General features: G+C 41.9%; 2 protein-coding genes across 2 annotated transcripts in view; one reads left to right on the top strand and one right to left on the bottom strand.

Moving 5' to 3' along the window:
- CENPP (centromere protein P) overlaps nucleotides 1-17,494 on the top strand; it is a 295,669-nt gene that overhangs the window by 182,386 nt on the left and 95,789 nt on the right. The window lies entirely within an intron of this gene.
- Nucleotides 1-17,494, bottom strand: part of ECM2 (extracellular matrix protein 2) — a 41,707-nt gene that overhangs the window by 3,940 nt on the left and 20,273 nt on the right. Inside the window, exons 4-9 of the mRNA XM_003260488.2 lie at nucleotides 15,457-15,966; nucleotides 12,888-13,003; nucleotides 10,768-10,903; nucleotides 6,112-6,269; nucleotides 3,092-3,231; nucleotides 1,313-1,639 (exon numbers count right to left, since the gene is read on the bottom strand). Of these exons, the coding sequence (XP_003260536.1) occupies nucleotides 1,313-1,639; nucleotides 3,092-3,231; nucleotides 6,112-6,269; nucleotides 10,768-10,903; nucleotides 12,888-13,003; nucleotides 15,457-15,966 (1,387 nt within the window). The remainder of the gene's footprint in view (nucleotides 1-1,312; nucleotides 1,640-3,091; nucleotides 3,232-6,111; nucleotides 6,270-10,767; nucleotides 10,904-12,887; nucleotides 13,004-15,456; nucleotides 15,967-17,494) is intronic.

Raw genomic sequence — 17,494 nt, 5'->3', positions numbered from 1 at the left:
TTCATCATTTTGTTACCCCTGATGAAATAAGAATTCAAACAACATTCATCTGTGAGTGAAACCATTGGTTCAATGATGGAGGAGTAAATTTGTCTTAGGAGATACCAGGCTGTGACCACCTCAATCCACTGATCAATTTTAGAATCACAAAAGGTGGGACAAACATTAGATGCCTTCTGATGCAATGCAGTATGAAGCATATGGCACAACCTGTGAAGTATTTTTGCCAACAAATTTTGAAACTGAATTTTACAAAGCCCTCCCAAACCCCCATCTCTTCCTCCAGTACCTTTAAAAACACGAACTTTTCTGTGTTTTTGTTTTGTTTTTGTAGGCATTTAGTTTATTTGGACTTTTAGAGAAGGGGAAAGGCTAACAGACATAATTCTCAGGGACAGAACAACAAGGTTATTGTCTCCCTCACTGCCAACGATAAAGACCTTACTAACAAAATATTCTGGATTAATTCTCAAGACACATGCCATCTAGGCAGGAGTGATGATTCAGTATATAAGCTGAACACATGCAGAAAAATGTATTCCCAAAAGTAGAGAAAGTGAGTCTCAATAAATGTATTCAGAAATCTGACTTCAGAAAAATCTAGATAGAAGCAGTTTTAATTTTACCATATATTTAGGTTTTATGCTCTATAGATTAGTTTTATTTTTTTACACATGGAGGTGGGAGTAGTAACATAATCTATTGCTTTGAAGACGCATTTGAACCTGTCTCTAAAATTCTAAGTGTTATATATAATAATCGTTAATTTTTCGTTGTTGTTTTTTTTTTGAGATGGAGTCTCACTCTGTCACCCAGGCTGGAGTGCAGTGGCACAATCCTGGCTCACTGCAACCTCTGCCTCCCAGGTTCAAACAATTCTCCCACCTCAGCCTCCCAAGTAGCTGGCATTACAGACACGCACCACCATGCCCTACTAATTTTTGTATTTTTAGTAGAAATGAGGTTTCACCATGTTGTCCAGGCTGGCCTCGAACTCTTGAACTCAGGTGATCTACCCGCCTTGGCGTCCCAAAGTGCTGGAATTACAGGCGTGAGCCACTGCACGTGGCCAAAAGACGTTTTAACTATGGAAATTTATAAACGTGCAAAAGTAGGAAAAACTTGTAATGAATCCTCACATACCTGTCATCCACTTTCAGTAATTACTAACATTTGCCAATCTTGTTTAATCCAGCCCCTTAGCACCATTTTTTTTTCCTTAACGTAAATCCCAGATATCATGTCACAGTTGTTTTATCATACATTTTGCCAACCAAAATTTAAACAGATACTTGAAAAAGCCAAAATTTACCGTATCTTGTTGTTGTTCAGCCTCAGAAAATGTAGTGCTTTCATTTCTTGTATCCCAGGTGGTATAGATTTTAAGTCATTGTGATCCAGAAATAATTCTCTCAGGGAATGATATGCCCCATAGAAAGAGACGCGGTCCATGCCATCATCAGCAAGTTTGTTAAATGACAGGTACAAGTATTCCAGGCCTGGTTCCATGTGGCCAAACACATAGCCAGGGATCCGTTCAATCTGGTTCCCAAGGAGTACGAGGTGCAGCAAGGACTTGGGTAGATAGGAGGGAACGTGATAGAGCTTGTTGTAGGAGAGATCAATGGATTCTAGATTTCTGCAGCAAAGAAAAAAGTACACAGGGTAGGGACATCAGGATGGTGATCATCAGCTCTAAATTTTGATAAAGCCAGTCTTGATACTGGTCCATTTTCCTATAAGCACCCAGTTTGTAGTGATGATTCCAAATAGGAACTTTTCCAGGTACAGCCAGCCCTAGTCTCTTGCACCAAGGTGCATGTCCTTACCGGTGTGCCATACTGCCTCCCAGCTATGTGAGTCCATGCAAGAGGAGCATCAAAGACTAGGAGGGAAAAACTCATATCCCTAGAGGCAATACTGAGGCCCAAAGACTAAAATATTTGTAAGGTTGATGTGTTGAATCCAAAATGAAATCCCATGAATCCCAGCATACATCTAAATGCCTATCTGTAAAGTTGTCTCTGGTTCCAGCAAGGAAGTTTGGTTTGTTTGGCTTGTTTTGGTTCCCCTTCCCCTACATTTTCATTCCACATTTGATTTGGTGACCTGGCACACCTGAGACTTGAGGTGAGCCTGAGGGATCTAGAAAATGCTGTTAATCATCTAGAAGATCTGGGAAGTGTGGTGAACTCACTGGCTTGTTTTAGGAGCCCCACCTGAGTCCCCTGAGGCTTCTGCCCCACACCCTCTTTTCACCTGATGAAGACTCCTCTGCCCACAGTGGACTCAGTGCCACATGCTGCTGAGCCCAGTTGGCCTCTCCATCCTGCTTCTGAATGACACGTGTCCCAGGCTGTGCTACTTAGGCACATAGTTCCAGGACACGCAATCCCAGATCCCAGTTGTCTGCTGGATTTGCTGCAGGGCTTGCTTCTGACTCCCTCCCCCTTCACTGAGAGCTACAGCCAGAGGCTGCTGATTCTTGTCCAGGAAGACAGAGTCTAGTTTTGGCCTCCACTGTTAGGCCAAGCATTCTTCAGTCTATTTTGTAAGAGTTGAGGTGAAGAAATAGTTTGGAGAATAGAAGGCTGTGTAGTGTAGGAGAACAGGCCTGGGCTCTGGAGCCTGGTGCTTCCACCTAATGATGAGGAGAAGGAGTATGGCAGATTTCTTTCTCACTGTGTGCAGGGGATTATCTCATTCAAACCTCCTGACAACCTGTGAAGTAGACAGAGCTAGAAGTGGCATTTGACCACTAGTGGGCAGACCTCGAAGTCAGACAGCTGGGGCTCAGTTCTTGCTAGCTCAGCACTTGGCATATGATATGGTGTCCAGTATGCAGTATGGTGACAACAACAGTAGTTACCACAATAATCCTAACACCAGTCATGCAATGCACAGGTTGGAAACTGCATGAAGTAGCCCACTTTGGGGATAGGGTAAGGGTTCACTAAGAAACAATTCTGTCTCCGAGCCCTTCAGTATCGTCACCTCCCTCACTTAACCCATTCCCAGTTTTCATACTCTGTTTAATAATAGCGAGAGGAAGAAATAGTTCAATAAAATTTAAATTGTAGCATGTACTTACTCTTGATTTATCCAGGCTAAAGGAGCAATCCTATTTTCTTCAATTTTGTTATAACGTAGTACAATGACATTGATCTTTCTGGTATGATTGAAACAAATTTCAGTTATTTCTTCAATTTGGTTATTTTCTAGGTATAATTCCTATAATTAAGAGAAAAGACTATTATTTTTCCTTTGTGTTAGTTGATATGTTCAATTTCATGGAGACTAAAATAGTGACATAGACTATTATGATTAGTATTATCTAAAGAGTCTTTTACTGCTCTTTCAAGTAAGCTCATATTTTTAAGTTGTCTTTTTTTTTTTTGAGACAGGGTCTCACTTTGTCGCACAGGATGGAGTGCAGTGGCACAAACACGGCTCACTGCAGCCTTGACCTCCCAGGCTCAAGTGACCCTACCACCTCAGTCCCACAAGTGACTGAGACTACAGGTATGCACCACCAAGCCTGGCTAATTTTTGTATTTTTTGTAGAGACAGGGTCTCACCATGTTGCTCAGGCTGGTCTCGAACTCCTAAGCTCAAGTGATCTACCCGCCTCGGCCTCCCAAAGTGCTGGAATTACAGGAAAGTTGTCAAATTTTATAACTAATTAGTAAAATAAAACACACTGTCATGGTTATGGAATCAAGTGAATTTTATTTAAAATGTATTAGCCATAATATGTTGCAAGAAATGGCATACCATAATAATTATACAAGGCTGTCTACTGTATAATACTTATTCACATAAATTATCTCATTTGGGCTTAAAAACTCTGAAAAGTAGACAGAAATTATTATCACTACTTACCAGTGGAGTTAAGTTGGGCCTGGAGAGACAGGGAGGCTCACCCGTGGTTACGTGACTAATGCTGAGAGGGGCTTGTCCTAGCTGAGCCTCCAGCTGCCAGGCTGCCTGTTTCCTACTATTTCATGTGGTCTATAATATTTTAGGCTCATGTTTTTAGATTTGCTTTTGTTATAATTAATTTAATTAAAGTTAATTAAGAGCCTTAATTTACAACCAAGGAGAAGTTTTCTAGAACTGTTAATAAGTTTTTAATAGCTAGCTGCCTTCAAGTTAAGTTTAGTTGGCATTAGAGGGAGTTTTTCACTAAAGGATCTGCATTATAAAAATTCTCCTTGTTCTCTTGTTAGAATTCAGAGGTAAAACTGGCATATATCTTTAGTGTCACCTTCTATTCCACCTGTGAGAATTTCCCTCTTTGTTAATTTTGGTATTTGTTAGAAATTAATAAAGCAATTTTCAACTTTTTGCTTTTACCTGCATATGTATTTAGGAGGTGAGCTAGATCAGTAAGAGACTAGTTAAATAAATCCTGGCACACCTGTCCATATGTTGAAAACTCTGCAGCTGTAGGAAAGAATGACATGAGACAGCCTTGAGGCTGCATGGCTAAGTGAGGCAGGTGTACAGCAGTGGCTTTAGAAGGATTTGTAGTGTGTGCCATGCATTTGCGCGCTTGTATGCCCAGTGCTTTCCAGACTGGTAGGAGTGGATCCCTTTGGAGAGAGAGAGAGATGCCAGTATGGGAAGCTCAGGCTCGGAGTGGGGCACATTGCTTTTTTGTATTATCCTCATTGTGTATGTATGTGTTTTAACATGTGTATGCATTATCTATTTAAATTTTAAATTTTTAATTATTAATTTCTGGCCCTGCCCCACAAAGAATCTGACTTAGCATGTCTGGGATAGGTCCAAGAGTCTGTATTTCTTAAGAACCCAGGAGATTCTGATGGAAAGCCAGGTACTGATAAATGTCAGTGTTACATAACTCCGTCGCTTAATCTGGAAATAGGAAGAAGAGGAAGGGTGGTAGCCATGACAGCCACATAAGGTCACAATTGATGACCCTCTTTTCTGGCTTGCTGGGGCTGCAGCCGGAGGATGCTCCATCCCGACTTCTGGCTGGATGATCATGTGGTATAGGAGAAACGGAGCTTAGTGAGGAAACCTGGGTTCCCACAGGGTCTGCCAGTATGTATAGACTCTCTGGACCTCAGTGTTCTTTTTGGCAGGCAGGGTGGGGTGTGGTTTGTAGAGACAGAGTCTCTCTGTGTTGCCCAGGCTGGAGTGTAGTGGTATGATCCTAGCTTACTGCAGCCTCAAACTCCTGGGCTCAAGTGATCCTCCACCTCAGCCTCCTGAGCAGCTACGACTACAGGTGTGCACCATCACGCCTGGCTAATTTTTTTTTAATACATTTTTTAGAGACAGGGTCTCACTATGTTGCCCAGGCTACTCTCAAACTCCTGGCCTCAAGCCATCTTCCTGCCTCAGCCTCCCAGAGTACTGGGATTACTGGCGTGAGCCACTGCACGGTCCACCTCAGTGTTTTTAATGCAGGAAATGAGAGGTGTTGACATTCATCAGCCAAAGACCCCCAGGAGCACATCCTGCAGCAAGGAGACCACACATCTGGGGACCTGTGGGGCATCTCTAGAGGATAATGAAGCAAGGCTGGCGTTTGGGGCCTGGAGTTAGTCACAGGACAGTTTTGGTAGGAATTGGGTCAAAACTTGTAAGCTACAGAGTTGCTGTAACAGTCAGAGACCTTTTTTGTACAACACTTGTATCCATGCAAGTTACTGTTAGGTCAGAGTGTCTGTGGTTTTGCCTGGAATTTGTGAGTGGACACTCTGTTATGGTTAATACCTGTTTGAGCTTCTGTGATAAGCCTCACATTCTGGATTGGGACAGTTTACACTGTCTTGAGAGTCAGAGTACCTCATGGAAGTTGTGGTTTCATTTAAATTCTCAATTCCTTTCTCCTATTTCCCCCAGCAGCTATCAGAAATACCATTTTTCACTTTATCAGGTGTCTCTACTAGTAATTATAATTTCGATTCAGAATTTTGTATTGCTTGAAGAAAAAACAATGCTTAATTTATAGGAAATTATGTATACAGCATGAAACTAGAGTTTAATTTACATCACAATAGTCTTAAAATATATTTTGTTGTAGTATACCATATTTCAAATATAATACATTTAAAACACTAAAAAAAATATTGTTACCTCAATAGAACCAGGAAGACCCTGCGGTATAATTCTAAATTTATTTTTTCCCAGACGCAAGTAGGCTAGGCTCTTCAAAGGTTTGAAAGCTAAAGGATTGACATTGGCTTCACTGAGATTGTTTCCTTCCAATTCTAAGGTGACCAATTGATTTAAGTCTATAAAAAATAAAAGTATTAGAATATTAGGATAATTGAAAAACCATGCAAATTTTTGTAGCCTTTTGAAATGTCATATGAAATGGCCAGTTTATTTGGAGGGCAAATACAGTTTTTTTTAAACCTTTGTATCCTCCTATAAAGCCTTTTCCTAAGTACTTTGTACATCCCAGATACTCAATTCAACCAGGACTAAATGCATGGTCCAGTAGTGAGGCAGATCCGAAAAAAATCATTGAAATGCTAGGTGCTAACAATATGTGTAAGGAACAGAAGCAAGAGAGAACAGAGGGAGGAAGATAGGAAACAGAGGCAGAGGAGTTTCCATAGAAATTGTAGTGGCTGAACAGGGATTTGGAATTCAGGTAGGAAAGGAATAGAAAGTTGTGGACAGTCACTGGAAACATTGCAAAGACATAGATGTATGAAGTGGCAGCATAATAGGCAATGGGGTGGGTGGAAGTTTAATGCAATGAATGATTTCTTTTTTAGGACACAGAAAAGAATACTTTCCCTGGCTCACCCTCAGTCTCTGAACAAGGGAGTGAGAAGTAAACTAGAGCAGTGAATTCCCATCATAGTTACTCACTTCTTGGCACGGACTGCAGCCAAATGGAAGCTTTGAAAGACTGATGATCAAAAATTCTCCACGCATTCAGATTGAACTAGCAAGAAAGGCCTTTATACAAACAAGTTTTTTCTACTTTGTTTCTACTAGTCTCAGGAGTGGTATGATCCAGGTCAAATGGAAGTTCCGTGCTGCAAAACGGACAGCTCAGCAATGATAATACCCAAAGGCATCTGAGTCAGAGGCTCAGGGTGTGGCCCAAATTCCCAGATTAGGGGATGTTTTCTATTCAACCCCCTTCATGGGCATTGCACCGCATGCCATGTGGGACTCAGTTCTGCTCTTAGGCAACAGCAAAGACGGTTGCATCAGGAATAGAAATAATAAATGCTGGAAGATTGAAAGAAGAAAAAGCAGTGTAGATGTGAGTGGTATGAAAGTGCCAGGCTGGCCAGGCATGGTGGCTCAAGCCTGTAATCCCAGCACTTTGGGAGGCCGAGGCAGGCGGATCACGAGGTCAGGAGGTCGAGACCATCCTGGCTAACACGGTGAAACCCCGTCTCTACTAAAAATACAAAAAATTAGCCGGGCGTGGTGGCGGGTGCCTGTAGTCCCAGCTACTCGGGAGGCTGAGGCAGGAGAATGGCGTGAACCTGGGAGGCGGAGCTTGCAGTGAGCTGAGATCGCGCCACTGCACTCCAGCCTGGGGGACAGAGCAAGACTCCGTCTCAAAAAAAAAAAAAAAAAAAAAAAAAAGAAAGTGCCAAGCTCCTACAGACAGAAAGAGATAGAAGTAGGAGGAACTTCCAAGCTGAAATAGCCAGCTGAGCACATGTAGGTGAAAGACCATGTGGGTTTGCTCAGTGGGAGAGGAGACTAGCCCTGGAGTGGCTGTGCACAGTGAAGTGAAGGTTGGTGCTCAGAGAGAAGTACACTGGGAGGGCCTTTTTTTACATTTTTAAATTTTATTTTATTTTATTTTATTTAGAGACAGAGTCTCGCTCTGTCACCCAGGCTGGAGTGCAATAGCATGGTCTTGGCTCACTGCAACCTCTGCCTCCCGGGTTCAAGCAATTCTCCTGCCTCAGCCTCCCAAGTAGCTGGCATTGCAGGCCCCCGCCACCACACTCAGCTAATTCTAGGAGGGCCTTTGCACCCTGGACAACAACGTCTGGCTCTCATTCTCTAGGCAGCAAGATGGGGATGGCAGGACAAGGGCCACATTTTACAAAGGTTAACCTGGTGGTGGTGCTTAGGATTAATGGAAGTGCTGAGCAACAGGAAGTAGCCAAGCCAGCCAGTAAATTGTGATAAGTGGTTATATTTCCTCATATTCTCTTTAATTTCCAAAACTAAAGGTACTGAGAACCTGACATCTTTCTCTAGTACATAGGTGAAGTTCTGAAATGCAGTGGAAGTTTTTCATTGAAAAATAGATAACAGAAATGAACTAATGGCCATTACATGACTAAGAGAAAAAGAGAGAAACAGTGCAAATTCAGGACACTGTGTTTTCTTTTGCAATTATTCTCTGGTATATATAGGAAGTAGGAGGTAACAGGAAATAGGATAGAGCTAGAGAACGTTTCTTGTAGGTGAGACTTGAGGTAGATGTTGAAAGAATTCATGGACAGGAAACAGGAAGTCTTCCATGGTGGGTGGTACCATGACAGGCTGTGGACATGGCAGGTGCCTCGCTGTTCCTGGCAGGCAGCATCATATGATCATCCACTGGAGCAGCCTCCAGGGCCCCTGGTTTGGTTGTTTCAGTCATTAGTGACAACAAAAATGGTTTTAAAGCATGCCTGGGTTTCCTCCGCTGTCCCTCCCTCTACCTTTCACACCTCTCTCTCAATTGTAAGTCCTTCCCTTTCTCCATAACACATGTGCACATCTCAGGTGGACTCTGCTCCTGCTGCAGATGAATTCCCTGCCCTTCAGCAAGGTGTGTGCAGCCCCTTGTGCTGCTCGTTGCCTTTCCTTCACCTTCACCGTGCCTGCTTGCAGCTCCCACAGTATCCCAAATTGTCTCATTTATTTGCACCTTTGTGCTGTTTTCTCTCCCTGGAGTGCCTTCCTTCCCACTCTCTGGAGCTATAATCTGAAAGGTCATGAGTGAGGAGCCGCCCCAAGAGAGATGACGGGAGAGCAGTGGGCCACCTGCTTCCACACAGAAGCAGGGTGGCCTCACAGCACTCCTGGCAGCCAGCCTGACCTCCACAGCATCAGGACTCCCAGCCAGGGGGAGCCCAGCCCCCGAGGGGCCGGTACTGCAGTAGCTCTCTTAGAACTGAGCCCACCTAGGGAGTGCAGCAGGGGTATCTGAGCCGGAGGACAGAAAGCACTGCCGGCATGGGGCCAAGGCTCCTCGGGTGCTCGGACTGTGGAGAAAAGTGGGCTAAGAAAGGCAGGCAGGCAGCCCATTCACCCCGGCTTCCTGTCAACACTCTGGGAATCTAGAAGCATTTGTGAGTGAGGGAGAAGAGTACTCTGGAAGGCAGTTCCAGGGGTGTGTGAAAGCACCTTCACAATCAGGAGTGCATGTTTTATAACGTCTCGTTTTGATAACCCAACTAAAAGTGTGACTGACATATAGTTCATATACAGCCTGTTAGTACAGTTGTTCTAAATTGCTGACACCCTTTGGTCTTCAGCAGTTAGAAACTGAATTTCTAATGTCTTTCCCATTTGGCAGTCTGCATCGAAATTTGTGTTTATTAATGTTTTTCTGTGTGTCCTGAAATCCGTCTGGAAATTGAGTATTTTCATAACTAATCCTCAGATTTGGCAATTCTCATTATTATTGTTCTTTTCTTAATACCAGAAGTGTTTTGTTCCTGTGAAGTTCTTTGGGAGTTACAGGAAATAATTGAACTGTTTTATTCCTTTAAAGGCTTTGTTTAATAAATAACATAATAAATATGTTTCAAAGCAAGTAAACAGACAGTGTTGAGCACTGTACCTCAAGAGCTATACTAGACTATTAGGAAGATAAAAAGAAAAGGTAGGCAGTCCTTGTCTCAAAAAAGTACACAGTATAATCAAAGGCATTAGCTAGAATTCATGAAAAGTAAAATGTGATAAAGCCTCTTCTATACAGAGTCACAATATGACAACTTCAGCTGTCTAACACAGTCCAGAAACAAGCAGAAGAGGGGCCAGTTCCAGCAATGTCGAGTGCACAGAACATGGGGCACGCTCACTAAAGGCTGTCAGAAAGCTAGGTCACGGTGGGAGCCTCGCATCCACATGCTGTGGGGTGTGGAGTTAGCAGGACTTCAGTGACATACAAGTACAGAAGTTCCAGCCCAAGCCCTCTCAGGCAGAAAATTGCCAAAGTCAAAGTTAATACCATGAAGAGCATGTGCTTTCTTTGTAGGACAGCATCTCAGCTGCATATGCAGTGCCTGTTTATTCATATTTCATGCATAATTCCCACTAGGTTCCAGCACATGATAAATTAAAATAGCAAGGTGTATGGAGGCAGCAAGAGTTGTGGGTGGGGTCTGTTGACTATCAGAGTGATAAAGGAGATCCAATCAACAAACCATGGCACTGGTTAGTCGCTACGAAGAACCGACAAAATTGTCGATCCATAACACAAAACACACGGCAGTGCGGGGAATATTTAGTGTAATTCTTCACATATTTTGGATTTGTAGTAAATTTATTGTCTTGTGAATAATAAGAACCTGGAATCATTGAGAAACAATGTTATTCATGGGTAGGGTACAAAGACAATAGGCAGTTTAAAATTCATTTTACATTTTACCAGTCAATAGTTAAAAGAAGTTTTATCAACTCAAATGGTTAAGTGACCTAAAAATATTTACTATTTATTCATTTGGCAATACTGTAAATAAAATTTCTACAAGACTATATAAGAGAGATTATAAGGAAGCATATCATTGAAAAACAAATACTAAATACCTGATAAACTTTCTTCATCAATAGCCTGAAGATTGTTCTCATTGATTTTAAGTTCTTCTAATGTAGATGGCAATTGTGAAGGAATCTGTATCAAATTATTTCCATCCATATTCAAACGCATTAACTTCTTCAGAAGCTTAAAAAGCAAATCTCAAAGTTACTTTTTTATCTAGTCACAGCTGTGCAGTCACATTTCACATAATGGTCGTGACTAAAAGTCTCACAAACCTATCCTTCCTTAGGCTTAGACAGTAATGTCCAGGCCACACAGCAAACCCCATATTCCCCCTGCCCGGTTGATATTGATCCTGGTAATAGCATTGATTCTCAGGGATTTTCAACAGACTACATTTGATTATTTTGTAGCTTACTCACCACGTTTATATTGCAGCTTTAGAAAGTGAGAGAAAGCTGCCATAACTACTGGATTGGTCATTCTTGCTAGATCTTAGGTTTCCACCTTTACAGCAATAGACAGAAATTTTATGAAATCATGCAGTAATCTGAAGCTGTCATGGATGCTAACAATTAAGATAACAATCAATCCTTTAAACATTCTTGTAAACCTCAGTTTTTTATCTACTCCAGAAAGGTCATAAAATAACACTAATTACTGTGGAAATTTTTCAAAACCAAGGACTACAGATATCACAAGCTATTCCAATATGGCATCCAGTTGACTGTCTGGTAAAGTGTCTTTTTCACATTTGTATTGTGTGTTCATTGGTCAAACCTAGCCTGTACCACCACAAGTGGGGAACTGTGGTTGGGTAGGTTTTAGTAAAGTCCCATGGAATGATTCACTTCTCCAGTGATCATATTCAAATTTCAACAGTTTTGGAATGGGACACAGAATTCCAAAGCAAGAAAAGGAGGTAATCTCTTACAGTGTTTTTCTCTTGGTCAAATAGGAAAAGGACCCCCTAATGCTAGCCATTTTCTAGGAGAAGGATGGATAGCATGAAGTACATCTGGGATGGGAGTGTAGAACCCTCTTATCTGCCAGCCTAGACTCCAGAAAAGAAACAGGAACTAAGAATAGAAGAGGCCAGTGATTTGTCTGAAGAGTGGGTGGAAGACCCGGAAGACTGTCCAAGGGAGTAACAGTTTCACTTAGTGGGATATAGTGTGCTTTATTTTTGGCTTTTCAAACACACACATTTATGAGTTTTTGTTTACAAACATAAACCCCTTCTCTCTTGGCTCTGAAATTCCTTGAATTATCTCTTCTTTTCTCCTTTTTGTTTTTTGAGACAGGGTCTTCCTCTGTTGCCCAGGCTGGAGTGCAATGGCACGATCTTGGCTCACTGCAACCTCCGCCTCCCAAATTCAAGCGATTCTCCTGCCTTAGCCTCCCGAGTAGCTGGAACTATAGGCGCGTGCCACCACGCTTAGCTAATTTTTTGTATTTTTAATAGAGACAGGGTTTCACCATGTTGGCCAGGCTGGTCTCAAACTCCTGACCTTGTGATCTGCCCATCTTGGCCTCCCAAAGTGCTGGGATCACAGGCGTGAGCCACTGTGCCCGGCCTGTTTTTTTTTTTTTTTTTTGAATATATAATTAGTCCAATCTGTATCTTTCAAAGCTTTATTCTATGCTGTTTCCTGTTCTCTCTCTTTCCCTCTTCTTTCCCAAGCTATCCCTAATTTTTATCTGAGCCTATTTGTTTTTCCAGAACCCCCTTCTGCCAAAGTATCCTCCATCAGGTTTTGTTCATTGCACACACAAAAAAAGGAAGCAGTGTCTTGCTGGCCTGAAAAATGTTAATAGAGGTTCCAGATAGGCTCAATTTATTTCCAGAAAATACTTCATATGCTAAGAGACCAGATTTTAGCATGTTTTCAGTTACTTGGGGAGAAACTACTCCATAAATTAAAATCATTACTTTTGTCACTGATGCTATTGTTGGTGTCCTTATGGCAAAGCTGAAAGTATGTAAAATAGTAAACTATATTCAAGAGAAAACTTGAATCTAATTTAGGGACATCAGAGAGGAAACTTTCTTAGAAGAAGACTACCAATTAGGAGCATTTTCCTTTTCCTCCCTTCCCCATCTCCAACCAATGCAAGTCATAGTGAAACCATTCGTCCAGATAGACAAATCAGAGCATGTATTTACCTTGAATGCTTTTGGACCTATGCCTGAAGAAGTGATATTATTTTTGCTCAGATCAAGCCTTTCCAAGTTTGGTAATCCATTAAATGCTTCATCTGGGATGGAGGCGATGGAATTGCCTAGGACACACAGCGGTTATGTTTTAGGCATGTGTGCATATACATACATGTACACACATGTATGGGCATGTGTGCATAGATATCAAGAGAGCTTTGTCTGGAGGAGAAAGCAATACTCAGAACAAGGACAGAATATATATTATACAACCAAAGCATGTTCAGAAAAGTAACAGGCTGGAAATAAATGGTTTAACATAGTTGACATTTTCTTCAAGCTGTAAGTATATCATGGTTTAGATGAAGATGCTTAACAGAGCCAGAATGTGGTCTGCTGGAGAGTACTGGTAACATTGTACATTTACAAGAAAGGTGTGGAAGGTTACACAGAAACTGATTTTTATTCTTCATATTTTCCCATAGCCATTTTCTTGGACTAGAAACATGCCTCTGTTTTTGTCCATGAATGCTCATGCAAATCACTCACCTCCTCTGAGCCTGTCTCCATCTCTGCATAAGAAGCTTGGGGAGATCATCTCCCAGACTCTCTCAGATCTAATGTTATGCCTCTATGGCTTCAATCTGCAAAGGTTCCTGTATGCTTTAATTTTATGGGTTTTTGTTTTAACATTTAGTTAAGTTCAGTAGTCGATTTTTAAACCCAGAAAGTGAGCATACCAGTAGTACATACCATAAAAGTCACATGGTGACCTTCTTATAAAACCATAACAGTATAGCTCAGTGTGGGTCATTTATCTTTTCCAAGACTTTAGACTTTCACAAATTTGGTTTTCTTAGGGCAGAGCATACCTGATGTACAGGCCACAGGAGGAAGGGACTTTGCTGAGCATGAGAGGAGTTCCTTAGGTGATGATATGAAAGTAGGATGAAATCCTTTGTCAGAGAGGCCATGGAAGCTTCTATTATGTTTGACACTGGCAGTGCGCTGTCACAGATGGCCATCCCTGCACAAATGTGTTGACCTTTTCAGCTCTCCTCACCCCAGCATCTCCAGGGCCACCCCTGGTATGGGGGCCTCATTACCCAGATGAATGCTCCTGCTGCTCCCAGCACCCAAAGTGTCCCCACCAGCCAGCCTCTCACACCTGGTCCTGCTGTTCTTCCACTCAGAGCCCTCCCTAGTGGTCCTATGGAAACATGGGAAAAAGGTCTAGATGACCACATTCCCACTAGAATGTCAAAAATGAGGGGAAAAAACAACTGACAGTACCAAGTGCTGGCAGGCTGCAGAGAGGCAGGAGCTCCCCAGCACGCAGGTGGGAAAGGAACAGCCACCTTAGAGAGCTGTCGGGCATTTTCTTATAAACTTAAACATGTATTTACCATATCCGCAGTCCCACTCCTGGGCATTGCCCTAGAGAAATGAACACTTAGGTCCACACAAACATCTGTACGTGGTTGTTTGTAGCAACTTTACACATAATCACCCGAAACTGGAAACAACTCAGATGAAACCTTGCCCCATCCACATAATGGAACACTACTTGGCAGAAGAGAGGAATGAACTACTGATACACAAAACAAAATGGGTGGCTTTCAAAAACATTGGAAGCCAGACTGAAAGGGCTATGTATTGTATGATTCCATTTATGTGGCACTCTGGGCTGTAGAGACAGAAAACAGATCAGTGTTCTGTGGTGGCCAGTGACTGGTGGAGGGGGAAACAAGGAATTTTGGGGAGTGATAGAATGTCCTATAGCTCAGTTTTGGTGGTGGTTACATGACTGTGTGTTTGTCAAAACTCAGAACTATATACTAAAAATAAGTTTTACTACATATAAATTATACCTCATTAAAGCTGATTTTTAAGAAACATCAGTAGGAAATCATCATTTGATTTGGAGGAGTTTGCTTTATACCTAACTGCTATTCTGCAGTAAAGAGCTATCTCTTCTGCAAAGTTTATATATTTGAAGATTATGAAATTAGTCTATTCAGGATCAATTTTTAGGATGAAATTAAAATACAATCTTCATAGACCAATGAGAATCGTTCACTTTTTTTTTTTTTTTTTAAGAGACAGGATCTCTCTCTGTTGCCTAGACTGGTCTCAAACTAGGCTGAAGCCATTCCCCCACCTCAGCCTCCCGAGTAGCTGGGACTACAAGTGTATACAACTGCACGTGGCTAAGAGTCATTTACTTTTTTTTTTTCTTTGAGATAGAGTCTCACTCAAGTGCCCCGGCTAGAAAACAGTGGCTTAATCTCAGCTCACTGCAACCTCCGCCTCCTGGATTCAAACGATTCTCCTGCTTCAGCCTTCTGAGTAGCTGGAATTATAGGTGTGCCCCACCACGTCCGCCTAATTTTTGTATTTTTGGTAGAGATGGGGTTTCACCATATTGTCCAGGCTGGTCTCGAACCCCTGACCTCAGGTGATCTGGCCACCTCAGCCTCTCAAAGTGCTGATATTACAGGCGTGAGCCACTGTGCCCAGCTGCTAAGAGTCATTTACTTTTAAAGCACAAAATAAAGCAGAAGTCAACATCTCTTACCAGTGAGCTCCAGACTTGTTATCTGTGGTGCTGTCAGCGGTGGTATCTGGGTAAGCATGGCGTTGATGCAGCTGATGGTCCTGTAGGACAGAGAGCACCCGCTTGGCAGGCGCAGTGTGCCTCTGGGAGGAGCAGGAAGCGGGGATCGAGAGGGCATTCGGAACATATCTCCTCTTACCGGGTCCTCCTCGTCCTCCTCATCCTCCTCACCCTCCTCACCCTCCTCCTCCTCATCCTCATCCTCCTCCTCCCTTCCTTGGCGTTGTTGCTGGTGTGCCAGCCTCCTCTCCTCTCCAGGCCTCTGCTTTCTGTCTCCTCCTCTGCTGTCCCCCTCACTGTAAAGTTGCCCCTGATTTCTAGATTCAGGGGTCTCTCTCTTTTGCTCTGTATCTTCTTCTTTCACTTCTTCATCCTCCTCAGATTGAAGTGCTTCTTTTCTTACTATTTGGTCCATTCCCACCTGAGGAGGTGGCAGTTGCTTATGAAGTAAATTGGTAGGTTCTCTTTGTTCTGAAGAATCACCAGAAAATTCATTTCTATCATTTAATGCTATACCACTGAGTAGAGAATAGGAGACTAATGACCACGCAAGGATGAGGTAGCAGAGATAAGTTGATGATATTAATAAAAGAAAAAATCATAATGAAAATGAGGTTAGTAAATATTATTCCCTCCAAGTATTTGAGTGCAACTTAAAGATGAAATGCACCTTGAAATTTTTGCTTAAAAAGTTTTAATAGACACTTTATTTCTATTTTGTAAGATCTGTTACAGACATTTTATTCACCTGTGGGCCTTAATACTAATTTTTATATTAAATAACTTAATGCTTATTTTTGCTAACATATGCTACCTGGTGACTAAGGAGGGAATAATATTGCCACATGAGGCAAAATGGTAAGCAATCCTGTTGTGAGATTGTGTTATAATCAGATGTGATACCTTTATAATAGATACTGTTCTGTTCACTGGAGCTATTGCTAATGTGAGAATTTGAAGACTGTTTACCAGACATTAAAAAAGTGGAACAGGTGTATATTTTACTTGCTTATAGCAGTGAACCCAACTTTTGTTTATAGATTTGTCATTATTTTTGTCCATGGCATCATAATGTCATCCTCTGAAATTCAGAATTATAGAGAGAAAGTTTTCTGCCTTCTCTCTCCAAGACTCGATACTTAAATCATCTTTACTACCTGAGACTTACAAATGACATTCTGGACTTAAGTGATGTTGCTTTAACTTAGACATATGCACAGGAGTGCTGTTTATACTTCCAGGATGGTGGGAGTAGAATAAATGATAGTAGACAGTTAATCTACATTTATATTTAGCTGTAAAATCTTTGGCAGAAAGTGGGGAAGACAAGACAAAGACTAGATTCAAATTCACTCTCTGGGTAAACAGTTCTAGGAAGAACTGATTTCACAGTGCATAATATCTTTTCCCCCCCGAGACAGAGTCTTGCTCTGTCGCCTAGGCTGGAATGCAGTGGCATGATCTCGGCTCACTGCACCCTCCGCCTCCCTGGTTCAAGCGATTCTTCTGCCTCAGCCTCCCAAGTAGCTGGGATTACAGGCACCCCGCCACCATGCCAGGCTAATTTTTCTATTTTTAGTAGAGATGGGGTTTCACCGTGTTGACCAGGCTGGTCTCGAACACCTGACCTTGTGATCCTCCCGCCTCAGCCTCCCAAAGTGCTGGGATTACAGGTGTGACCTACCGTGTCCAGCCAGAGTGCATACATTTTCTTCCATCAAGATTTAAAAATTTACTTAATCATCTGCCTACCTTTATTTAACACTATATATAAACTACTCCCAAAAAGAACTCAGGAAATATAATTATTTGGAGAAATTACTTGAGATATCAATTCAGTATGTATTATAAAGTCTGTGAATTATTTTTTCACATCTCTAGCAAAACATGCAGAAGAAGAATAGGAAAAAGTTAGTAAAAGGAAACTAAAGCTATCATATTGAAACATTTAAAATCCTTCCTGTATATCCAAGTTTATTTTTCCAAAATAACTACATTT

Source organism: Nomascus leucogenys, chromosome 1a (genome assembly GCF_006542625.1).
Source record: "Nomascus leucogenys isolate Asia chromosome 1a, Asia_NLE_v1, whole genome shotgun sequence".
Taxonomy (NCBI): Eukaryota; Metazoa; Chordata; class Mammalia; order Primates; family Hylobatidae; genus Nomascus; species Nomascus leucogenys.
This window is presented reverse-complemented; position numbering and strand designations above follow the sequence as displayed.